Source organism: Siphateles boraxobius, unplaced genomic scaffold, assembly GCF_051911475.1.
Source record: "Siphateles boraxobius isolate OS27281-9 unplaced genomic scaffold, OSU_SipBor_1 2, whole genome shotgun sequence".
In the NCBI taxonomy this organism is placed as follows: domain Eukaryota; kingdom Metazoa; phylum Chordata; class Actinopteri; order Cypriniformes; family Leuciscidae; genus Siphateles; species Siphateles boraxobius.
Window position 1 is genome coordinate 9,453,895 of NW_027508810.1, and position 12,562 is coordinate 9,466,456.

The 12,562-nt window shown below is 43.8% G+C and overlaps 1 protein-coding gene across 9 annotated transcripts in view; it reads left to right on the plus strand.

Annotated features, from left to right (window-relative positions):
* The window catches only part of ctbp1 (C-terminal binding protein 1), a 35,633-nt gene that overhangs the window by 8,682 nt on the left and 14,389 nt on the right, over window positions 1-12,562 (plus strand). For 3 of the 9 annotated variants that reach the window (XM_077235803.1, XM_077235799.1, XM_077235804.1), the window contains exons 2-3: window positions 5,569-5,987; window positions 9,400-9,554. In XM_077235803.1, the coding sequence (XP_077091918.1) occupies window positions 5,948-5,987; window positions 9,400-9,554 (195 nt within the window). In that variant the 5' untranslated portion in view covers window positions 5,569-5,947. Of the gene's footprint in view, window positions 1-4,848; window positions 7,465-9,399; window positions 9,555-12,562 lie in introns of those variants that run through there. The other 6 variants (XM_077235798.1, XM_077235802.1, XM_077235805.1 and 3 more) reach the window with 4 other exon arrangements.

Sequence of the window (12,562 nt, forward strand, 5' to 3'; positions counted from 1 at the left end):
TCGCCAGCCGGCAGCTGCGTACGGTCCGAGAACGCCACTGAGCCGCCTCCCGCACCTCCTGCCCCGTGGAATCAGGTAAGTGCTGCACAGCACACACAGACCCCGCTACGGGCCGCCTCCCAGAGAGAGCCTCCCGAGCCGCGTCCCTGTGTTCCACCTCGCTGCCCCACTCCGGGTACGCCTACGGTTCCTTTGGTCCCACTTGTACGGTCTCTGCGAGCCTGGTTAGCGCTCCCCAGGCCGTCTCGCTGGCTCATTCGAACCATCAGGCTCAGCAATGCGATTCAGTTCGCCCGGCGTCCCCCCAAGTTTCGGGCCATCCACTCCACTACAGTGATAGCAGCCGATGCCCATGTCTTGCGTGCGGAGATCGCAGTCCTACTGGCGAAGGATGCGATAGAGCCGGTCCCTCCAGCCGATATGAGGTCAGGGCACTACAGTCCCTACTTCATTGTACCCAAGAAAGGTGGTGGGTTACGACCGATCTTGGATCTGCGAGTTTTGAATCGGAGTCTCCACAAGCTACCGTTCAAAATGCTCCCGCAGAGACGCATTTTCGAATGCATCCGTCCCCAAGATTGGTTTGCAGCGATCGACCTGAAGGACGCGTACTTTCATGTCTCGATTCTTCCTCGACACAGGCCATTTCTGCGCTTTGCGTTCGAGGGTCGAGCATATCAGTACAAAGTCCTACCCTTCGGGCTGTCCCTGTCCCCCCGTGTCTTCACGAAAGTCACGGAGGGGGCCCTTGTTCCCATGAGAGAACAGGGCGTTCGCATCCTCAACTATCTCGACGACTGGCTCATACTAGCACACTCTCGAGATCAGCTATGCGAACACAGGGACCTAGTGCTCAGGCACCTCAGCCAGTTGGGTCTTCAGGTCAACTGGGAAAAGAGCAAACTCTCCCCTGTGCAGAAGATCTCTTTTCTCGGTATGGAGTTGGATTCGGTCGCCCAGACAGCGCGCCTCACAGAGCAGCGTGCTCAGTCGGTGCTGAACTGCTTGAACACGTTCAAGGGCAGGACAGCGGTCCCACTGAAACTCTTTCAGAGGCTCCTGGGGCATATGGCTGCAGCATCAGCAGTAACCCCGCTCGGCCTGCTACATATGAGACCGCTTCAGCACTGGCTTCACGGCCGAGTCCCGAGATGGGTGTGGCATCATGGCACTCACCGGGTGTCAATCACACCGGAGTGCCGCCAGACCTTCAGCCCGTGGTCAGACCCCTCGTTCCTGCGGGCAGGAGTCCCCTTGGAACAGGTGTCCAGGCATGCTGTGGTATTCACAGATGCCTCTGCCACCGGCTGGGGTGCCACGTACAACGGGCATGCAGTGTCAGGGGTGTGGACGGACCCTCAACTGCATTGGCACATCAACTGCCTCGAGTTGCTAGCAGTACATCTCGCCCTGACCCGCTTGAAAAGACGGCTACAGGGCAGGGACGTGCTGGTCCGTACGGACAACACTGCGACCGTTGCGTACATCAACCGTCAAGGTGGTCTACGCTCCCGTCGCATGTCGCAACTCGCCCGCCATCTCCTCCTCTGGAGTCAGAAGCATCTGAGGTCGTTTCGAGCCATGTATGTCCCCGGCTTGCTCAACCGTGTGGCCGACGAGCTATCACGAGCTGTGCTCCCGGGAGAATGGCGACTCCACCCCCAGGCGGTTCAGCTGATCTGGAGAGAGTTTGGGGAGGCTCAGGTAGACCTGTTTGCCTCCTCAGAGACCTCCCACTGCCAGCTGTTTTACTCCCTGACCGAGGGAACACTCGGCACGGACGCACTGGCACACAGCTGGCCCCGGGGCCTTCGCAAATATGCGTTTCCCCCAGTGAGCCTACTTGCGCAGACACTGTGCAAAGTCAGGGAGGACGAGGAGCAGGTCCTTCTGGTGGCTCCCTATTGGCCCACCCGGACTTGGTTCCCAGAACTCATGCTCCTTGTGACAGTCCCTCCCTGGCCCATTCCTCTGAGGAAGGACCTTCTGACTCAGAGACGGGGCACCCTATGGCACCCGCGTCCAGACCTCTGGAAACTCCATGTCTGGTCCCTGGACGGGACGCGGAGGTTTTAGGTGACTTACCCCCTGAGGTACTTAACACCATCACTTCAGCACGGGCGCCGTCCACGAGACGTGTTTACGCCCTGAAGTGGAACCTGTTCGTCGAGTGGTGTTCTTCTCGCCGAGAAGACCCCCGAAGATGTCCGATAGGGTCTGTGCTTTCCTTCTTGCAGCAGGGGTTGGAGCGTAGACTGTCTCCCTCCACCCTCAAAGTACATGCTGCTGCTATTTCAGCTTATCACGACCACATAGATGGCAAAGCAGTTGGAAAGCACGACTTGGTCGTCAGGTTTCTTAGGGGGGCGAGACGATTAAATCCTTCTCGACCCCCCTCCATACCCTCTTGGGATCTTTCCCTGGTGCTTCGAGCACTTCAGGATGTTCCCTTTGAGCCTCTGCAGTCAGTAGACTTAAAGCTTCTTTCCATGAAGACTTTGCTGCTGGTTGCACTGGCCTCTGTCAAGAGGGTAGGAGACCTGCACGCATTTTCGGTCGACGAATCGTGCCTAGAGTTCGGGCCGGGTGACAGCCACGTGGTACTAAGATCCCGGCCTGGCTATGTGCCCAAGGTTCCTACCACTCCCTTCAAAGACCAGGTAGTGAACCTGCAAGCGCTGCCTTTGGAGGAGGCAGACCCAGCCCTGGCTTTGCTCTGTCCCGTTCGCGCTCTGCGTATGTACGTGGACAGAACTCAAAGCGTCAGGACCTCAGACCAGCTCTTTGTCTGTTACGGAGGCCAGCAGAAGGGAAAGGCTGTCTCCAAGCAGAGGATGGCCCACTGGATAGTGGATGCCATCGCCTTGGCTTACCATGCACAAGGCGTGCCCTACCCGCTCAGGTTGCATGCACACTCCACGAGAGGCGTTGCATCCTCCTGGGCACTGGCACGTGGCTCCTCGCTAACAGATATTTGTAGAGCTGCGGGCTGGGCGACACCTAACACGTTCGCTAGATACTATAGCCTACGTGTAGAGCCGGTCTCCTCCTGTGTTCTCACCTTAGACGGGTAGAAGCACCGAGAGGTCTGGCTCTGTCGTCTTGCTGCACCCTACTGTGCACCCTTATTGCTCCAGAGTAAAACCTGTCGAGTCCTCCATAACCCCTCGGCCCGGACTTGGCGGAGCGTCCGGCACTAGGCCCTTATCCGCTGAATCCTTGAGAACTGGATCTGGGCTGGGTTCCATATGTGTGACCCTACGGGGATCCCATATGTGTATATTCCATGGCTGCTCCTATCGGAAGCCCATGTCTTTCCCTTGGGCTAAGTCACCCATTATTTCATATGCAGTACAGCCTTCGGGCTAGTCCATATGCATTTCCACATAACTCTTTGAAGAAGTGGCTTCCGCAGCGTTCCTTCCTAAACAGAAAGGGCACGCTTTCCCAGTGTTATCCAATATCTCACTGTATGGGTTATCACGGAACAACAGTGTCAGACTCACTCTGTGTAAGCCTCCGCCTATCGTCCTTCCAGGCAAGAAGGTGTAGAGGCTTGCATGGGGGCGCTGGATGGGGTGCAGCAGCTGTGGCGCTTTGGTAGGGATTCCTATTGGTCAGTCATGACCTACGTTGTAGTGACTGACCGATAGGGAACGTCTCGGTTACATATGGTAACCCTCGTTCCCTGAGGGAGGGAACGGAGACGTAGGTCCCGTCGCCACATCTGCTGCCGCCCGTCGGGGCGGCCAGCTTTATCAGGCTTGGCTCCTCAGCAAAAAACTAGTGTGCAATCGCACCAGCTGCTTGTTAAATACCCGCGCTGCGAGGCTGCACAGCTGTTGCAAATGATTGCACGCCAATGTGTATTGGCTTGTTTTAGTTTCACTCGAAGTATATTGGCCTCTCTAGCGAGATTCCTATTGGTCACTCATGACCTACGTCTCCGTTCCCTCCCTCAGGGAACGAGGGTTACCATATTTAACCGAGACGTTTTTTGTGTTAACATCCTGGTCGTATGTGCCTTGTGAGGATTTGCACCGCTTTTCTGTGTTTGGTTGAGTTGTGAGTATTTGCAGCGTGCCTCTGTATTAGGTTGAGTTGTGAACTATTTGCAGCTTATTTCTGTATTTGGTTGGGTTGTGAGTATTTGCAGTGTGTTTCTGTATTTGCATGTTTCCGTAATTGCTTGAGTTGTGAGTATTTGTAGCGTGCCTCTGTATTAGGTTGAGTTGTGAACTATTTGCAGCTTATTTCTGTATTGGTTGGGTTGTGAGTATTTGCAGTGTGTTTCTGTATTTGCATGTTTCTGTAATTGTGTGAGTTGTGAGTATTTGCTGCGTGTTTCTGTATTTGGTTGCGTTGTGAGTATTTGCAGCGTGTTTCTGTATTTGGTTGCGTTGTGAGTATTTGTAACGTGCCTCTGTATTTGGTTGAGTTGTGAGTATTTGCAGCGCGTTTCTGTATTTGTTTGAGTTGTGAACTATTTGCAGCTTATTTCTGTATTGGTTGGGTTGTGAGTATTTGCAGCTTATTTCTGTATTGGTTGGGTTGTGAGTATTTGCAGTGTGTTTCTGTATTTGGTTGAGTTGTGAGTATTTGCAGTGTGCCTCTGCATTTGGTTGCGTTGTGAGTATTTGCAGCTTGTTTCTATATTTGGTTAGGTTGTGTGTATTTGCAGTACATGTGTTGTCAAACTGATGACGATGTTTTCTTAATTTGCTGGTGTTTTTATTCTATTTTCATGATATTTTTTTCAGTTTTCTTCAGTGGCAGGGCTTTGAGCTCTTTCAGCCACCGTAGAATAGTCTATTAAAAACAACATTTACATTTTTTTCCCACACATTTGTGCTGACCACATACGAAACAGGTGTGCTCTAATTAGTAGTAGGCCTATACTTAGTAACCTTGACAACTAATGGTGGCTGGAACATAGGAACACAGACAAGTAAACTGAGGCTACGTTTACACGACAACGATATCCTTAAAACGCATTACGTTTTTCCTTTGAGTTGTCCGCATTAGACGACACCATTGTCAAAACAATCCCTATTCACACGGATCCGTGAAAATGACTAAAAACGCTGCATTCTGCTGGCAGACCAGTAGATGGCGATGAAACAATAGACTGAACACGTAATACGCATGTGCATGACGTCATTGTCTTCAGAGATTCGCGTTTTTGTTGTTTACACGGAGACCGTTTTCTAAAACTAGCACTTTGAAACCGGTTTTCAATTTCAGGCACCAAAAACGCTGTTGTCGTGTAAATTAACGGCCAAAACGCATAAAAAGTGTTACGTTTTTAGTTGAAAACGGTTTCATGTACACAGCCCCTAAATGTGCTTAATGAAAATGAAAGTGAAACAAAGGCAAAAATGTGACAGTACAGAATTCATCTACAATTGGATGTGACCAAAAATGTTAGTACTTTTTTTTAATTTATTCTAAAAGGTAATTATAAACAACATTTTTAACAATAGGAAACACACACCCAAATTTCCATCCCTTCATGTTGTTTCTTGCACAATTTTCCATTAATCTTTTTTTCTTTTTGCCCCCTCTCAGGAAACAAAAGATCAATTTTGTGAGAGCCCAGGCTCCACCCCATTCCTCTTCAGTCTTTCTTGTAGCCACCTCTCACTCGTTCCTCTCTCTCTCTCTCACTCTCCCACTCCCATAAATGCAGTGGCACTTGCATTCTGTGTGTGCATGCCTGTTTGTCCAAGAGAGAGAGTCGAAATAGAAAGTGAGGGAGCGGGGGGGGAGAGAGGGAGTTGGAGAAAAAGAGAAAGACAAGGAGGGGTGGGAGCGTGTGCGTGTGTGTGTTTAAGCTAGCTACTCACAGAAAAGAAAGAATAAGAAAATTGAAGTAGCCGCCATATGCTGAGGATTTTGGTGAATGCCTTGCTGAGGAGACACGCTCGTTTTTCCGGCGGATCCTGAGATGGGAAGCTCACATTTGCTGAACAAAGGCTTGCCTTTAGGTAAACGTTTACCTTTCCTTTCTGCATGGGGACACACGTGAAAGTGTTGTACGGATATCTGTGCCAATATTTGAGCGTTCGTTCGGCTGTCGTACAGTATTCTGGCTTCCCCTCCCCCTCTTCCTTTCCTCCTCCCCTCCTCTCTGCTCCGTTTTTCCCTCTTTCCTATTATCTTTCATCTCAGCCATTCATCCACGTACAATTGCTTGCTTTCTGCTTTCTGTTGCAAAAGACAATATTAATCCGAGAGCCGGAGCTACGGACCTCTGATGGCTCGCTTTATTAACTGCATAAATCTCCCCGTGCTCCAAAGGTTTAAAAAAACAACAACACACTATCCCATTTGGAAAATTTGAGGGGTTGGCAAGGACATGACTCTCTCTCTCCTATGGCCCTCCCGCACATTGTGCAGTGGAAATGTGGCTTCCAGTTCCGGCCTTGACTTACTTCCTAATTTTGCTCTCTTCGATAGAAATTCTCATTTTAGAAGAGTCCAAAAACGGCAGTAATTAGCCTTAGGAAGATTAGAGTTTTTCAGGATTTCATTGAAATAGTTATGCCGTTGTTTAAAATAAACAATTCTGTCATATTTGTTTGGGCGATATTCCTGATCTGACGGTACAAGAGAATACTTTTTTTTTTTGGATCATATTTTTAGGTTGATTGATTTGGAACATTGGGTAATGAATGTTAAATACAGAATTAAAAATTATTAACATTTTCAAGTGAACATTTCCAGGAAATCTTGGATGAGAACAATGCATTGGCTTTCCACATATTACAAAAAAACAAGATTCACCCCAGCTCACACATGTGACAAGCAAAAGAGTGTCATTAAAAACAGGTTTTGTTCTTTTCACACCGTGAACGTGAGGTTGGGAAGGTTTTGAAATTGGCTTTCATTTTCACCAGAAGACAACAAAGGGGGGGATGTCAGCTTAAATTATCGCCCGTGGGCAGTTGAGGTCTTTAGACGCTATGTGTGACTGACCTTGTTGGTTCTTGTTGCTATGAACTAGCTAATTCAAACAGATCCAGCTTGCCCTCGGGGCAGGGCAATCTGAAAGAGCGCCGAGGGATTTTGACAGAACGGTGTGACGCGAGAAACTACCATGAGTTTTTTTTCCCAACGCAGGATTCTTGATTTACCTAGTTACATTCAAAGACGGAGAAAGTCAAACATTGTTCTTATGAGCAAAATATGTCATGCTTTTCTTGATCGTAGCATTTGAGCCCAGGGCTGTGTGCTTTGTATGTGTGCTGGGAAGCATCTATTGCATGTTGTTGGCAGTTTGTCCTATCAGAAAAGGGAGATAACAGTTGGCTGTGTTACTGGATAACTGGATCCTGCTGGGATAGTTTAGATGTCACTAACACATAATTTACGGTTGTAAAAGTTCAACTTCGTTACAAATGGAGAAAACAGCTGGTTCTGCGTGGAAACGGATGGGTGAACGCAAGGGATCTTTTCACAGAGGTAAACTAGGTCTTGATTGTGCATAAATGTGTGTATTGTGTGTGTGTGTGTGTGTGTGGGTGTGTCTTTTGGACATGATTACACCATGTCTGCACTTGCCAGGCTGGGTGAGGTCACAGGTGTACATACTATACTTTTGTCACTGTATCATTAAAAAATTACTAAATATCCTACATTTGAAAGATACAAGCTTCAATCTTAAATATATATAAACACACTATTGTTCAAAAGATTGGGGTCATTGAGGTTTTTGAAAGAAATTAGGACTTTTATTCAGCAAGGATCGATCGAAATTGTCAGTAAGGGCATTAATGTTACCTATAATTTTTATTGTAAATAATTGTGTTCTTTTGAACTTTCTATTCATCAAAGAATCCTGAAAAAATAACCACGGTCTCCACAAAAATATAATAAGAAATGTTTCCTGAGCAGTAAATCATCATATCAGAATGATTTCTGAAGGATCATGTGACACTGAAGACTGGAGTAATGATGCTGAAAATTCAGCTTTGATCACAGGAATAAATTATTATTGTTATTTTTTAAATATATTACAATAGAAAACAGTTTATTTCGCAATATTACCGTATTTTTAATGAAAAATACAGCCTTGGTGAGCGTAAGAGAGACTTCTTTCAAAAATCTTACCAACCCCGAGCTTTTGAACGGTAGTATGCATATATAAATTGATTATCTGTCTGTTGGTAGATGTTTTTTCACTGACACTAGGCAGAATGAAGCCAAGCAGCAGACTTGTGGCCAATGTCAATACGGCGCAGCAGTGACGGCCCACTTTTTCAGCAGCCTTGGTCCTGGAAGTGTTTTTCCCATTTATTGTATTTTTAGGGATTTGACCCAACCAACCAGCTCTGAGATGAATCAACATTTCAAATATTTACTGAGAGTAAAAATATGTGAAAATCAGATACAAGATCATGTGCTTTTGTATGTGTGAATGAACTGCATTCCCATATAGCATTGAGAATGCTGTTATAGTAAAAAAAAACAGTGGTTAAGTATAAAACAATAGATTTAATTGTCAGTGATAATGTACAATTCAATATATATTTGAAGTTTATTCCAAATGGTTCAAATCTGACTGGATTACATTAATCGCAGTGCTTCATGGGAGTTTTGGAGTGGTTTTTTATATGGTAGAAGGGTCTGTAATGGGAATTTGGCTCAAAAATCGATCAGGTATGGCCAGCATATATGAAGAGAAAATCAGACATGCAGGTGTTCATGTCTTTATTACTCTTCATCATCTGTTAAATCAGCTGCAGTGACATGAAGATCATTCATTCGTTGTTTTTCCTTTAAAGCTGATTTCACATGAGCACTTGTGTATTTCATCATGATGTCATCATCATCAGTCAGTTCTCTTATATAGTGTTTGATATCAAGTGTCTGGTTGAGTATGTATATCACAGCCTAGTTAATTCTTAATATCATATAGCCATTTTTTTGGATAAATGTTCTTCAGTGCAACTGGTCATCAGCGCAGAGGAACGGAAATATAAATATATTTAACTGATTGATACTGACATCATCAATGTTTATCGTAAGCCATGGACATTTAAATGTAAAAAAAGTCTTGTTCTCAGTAAAATAGCAGCATTAGTCCTTTTGATGTGTCTTTTACAAGTGGATATAAAACAGCCATCTGTGTCACTGAACAGCAGCTGCAAAACATGAAACACATTTTTAATATTGAGCACTAAAAACAGGAATCAACTGCTAATACACTGTGTTTGTGAGTTACTTTATTTTTAGAATCTGAAACTTGGCATTCAATATTTGTGTTTATCTTCGAGCCAAATCATTCGGAATGATTGATTTTAGAACAGTGAATCCACTTTGCTTATGCAGACCAAATAAACACACCTGAACACAAACTGAGGACATGTAACATATGTGATTTATTACTCTCTACAGGCATCAGGCCTCCCATAATGAATGGGCCCATGCACCCTCGTCCTCTGGTGGCACTGCTGGATGGGCGGGACTGTACTGTGGAGATGCCCATCCTGAAGGACGTGGCCACCGTGGCCTTCTGTGATGCCCAGTCCACACAGGAGATCCACGAGAAGGTAACTGTACAAGTAGCACTTAATGGCACTTACTTTGGTACAGTAACTCTAGATGGCTGCTTGTAATCACATCGTTCTCCATAGGGCACAGCTGATTGGTTCCTGCTGTATTAGTAGTAGGGATGGGTATTGTTAAGGTTCTATTAATGGTATGACTCATACCGATACTGCTATATCATATCATATATCATATATCATCAGATATCATACTCATACCGATACTGCTTATCGATCCGGAACTTAAACTGTATCCGTTCTTTTTGTTATATTTTTCTAAAGAATTAACATTGTTTCATGAACTGAAGTGTAAAATAAATATGGTAACACTTTACAATAAGGTCTCATTTTTTAACATTAGTTAATGTATTAACATGAGCTATCAATAAGCAATATATTTGTTACAGTATTTTAAATTAATGTTAGTTAATTAAAATGTTAGTTCCCAGTGCATTAACTAATGTTAACAAATACAACTTTTGATTTTAATAATGTATGAGTAAATGTTGAAATTAACATTAACTAAGATTAATAAATGCTGTAGTAGAAGTGCAGTTCATTCGTAGTTCATTTAAATAATGATAACTAATGAAACCTTATTGTAAAGTGATATCGTAAAAATCTATAGCAAAAGAAACAGAAATGTTTGAACAAAAAAATTGAATATAAAACATTGATTTGTAAATGCACCAGTCTGCAGGCATTTCTTGTGTTTTATATGCAGATAACATACAATAAGAACAAGAACAAAGTACAATCAAACGGACAATTAAACACAGTGTAACAAATAAAAATAAGCAGTGCGCTTAAGGCTAAAGTTATTCATTCAAAAGCAGTGAGTGATTTTCTCTCTTTTATTGTTTGATTAACATTAATGGCACAAGCGGCAGCCAAGGTTTATTAGACTATTTATTAAACTGCTGTCACTTTAAGACCAAATGCACGGATCTAATATACTGATACACGTCATATTTTCTCTCTACTGTTTACCTCCCCTTAAGACAGAAACGACTGTGTTTAAGTGAATACACCAAAGCCGGTCATGTTGACGCATTTCTATGTGTATTTGATCGTTGTGGACCCGAAGCCCAACGTATAATTTGCTTGTAAATTGCGGCCCGTTTTGGAGCACACACACAGAAAGCCTCCTAGGGTAAGTGTCTCTTGCGCTGATTATTGTGCTTTTAATAACCATTTTATTACCAAAATAGTCCCGCAATTTGGCAGCATTAGACTGCATTTTACAAAAATCACCAATTTTGCTGATTCCGACGTTAAGTTTAGGCTTTTAGGGAGGAATGAAGGCACACCACTGTGAAGGAATTCAAAGGAAGGTGCGCTAGATGGAATGCGGCTAGTTTTAAATAGTTTTACCCCCCCCCCCCCCCCAAAAAAAAAATTGTAATCATTGTAATCATACACAAAATCTAAATAAAAGTATATAAAATTACATTAATCTCACAGCTCTAAAGCACAACCAGACTAAACTTTTGTTTATCTCTCTCCTTCATCGTCACTCACTAAAGCAGTTTTTTCGTGTTTTGCGCACTGTAGCTCCGTGAGAGAGATCTCTCTTCTGGATTGCAAATTTCAAAAAATGCATAATAGACACACATCTTAATATTATCGCATATAGAAAGGGCTGGTGAGATAACGTTTCAAGATAACGTCTAAATGGCAGTAATGAATAGTAAATATTTTCTTAGTTTCTCCAATACCGACGGCAGAACTGATAACGTCGGAGCTTATCAATACTGCAGTCTTTCATAATTTAGCCGTGGTGCCTGTTTAATACCGGGTTTCGGTTCCCATCCCTAATCAGTAGCCAATGAGCTCGTTGCTCAACCTTTAAATACTTGGTTAGCACCTGAGTAGCAGTTTGCAGTGCACTTTCTGAAACCCTCCACCTTCCCCAGCTCCACCTGTATAGATCTGCTATGCATGCTAATGTGCAGCAGCAACCAAACATATCAACATTGTCATATTCATTACCAATGCCAAACACTCAGAGAGTTGTCACAGAACTTATTGTTGTATTATTCTTGTTTTAAATTGATTTGGATGAGAGTGTCTGCAAACGAAATGTAAACGAAAAATACAAGCATCACAGTTCAAAACAGGGCTCTGAATTAAGACGAATTACAAATGAATTCCCTCGTTTTAGTAGATCGTGGCCATGATTTAAAGATTAGTTGCATCACTTTAGTTAAATCCTGGCCACAAATTAAGAATTTGGAAGATGGACAGTAAAAAAAACAAAAAAACATGCCATTAATTCTCACTATTTCACTAAGGAATGTCACGTCACAGAAGTAAAATGTATTGTGAATGCTGTTCATGTGTATTTATTACTGTGTGGAGAGGTATATTTTCATCACTGGTTCATACAGATTAATATATCATGTTATGTATGTTTGAGAATGGTTTTGCAGTTTATCATAGAAACTACTGCCTCGATATGATGGAGCGTCTTTGGCTTTGTTACATGGAAAAAGCACTTCATCTCACAGGCTAAAAAAGTAGATTGCACAAAGGGGGGTGATATTCATGAGTCTGTGAGCGTTTTTTCCAGAAATGAGTCGAATGATTCATTAGATGAGTTCACTGGGTAGCGTGATGAAATCTCACAGCCATCCTACCAGCTGTACTTCCTGTGATTTATTTATTTCATTCTCAGTCTTACTTGCTGGCCCATTGATCAATCATTTTCTTTAGCATTTGTTAAAGCCAGATCTGTCATGTTGTGTTGTTTCATTGTGAAAGAACACGTTGCTCTTTGTCAATCATTACGAACGGTGTTTGACATGTTTCTCAGCAATGAACCGCAGTGTCAATGACTCCAGTGTCGTGTCTCAGAAAGAAATGTGCACCTCTAAATTAAATTCGGTAATACATTAAAATAAGGTTTGATTATATTTCATGAACTAACAATGAACAACAATTTTTACAGCATTTATTTATCTAGGGAATATATTAACATTTGAAAAAGTTTTTGCTTCTCTGTTTTTAAG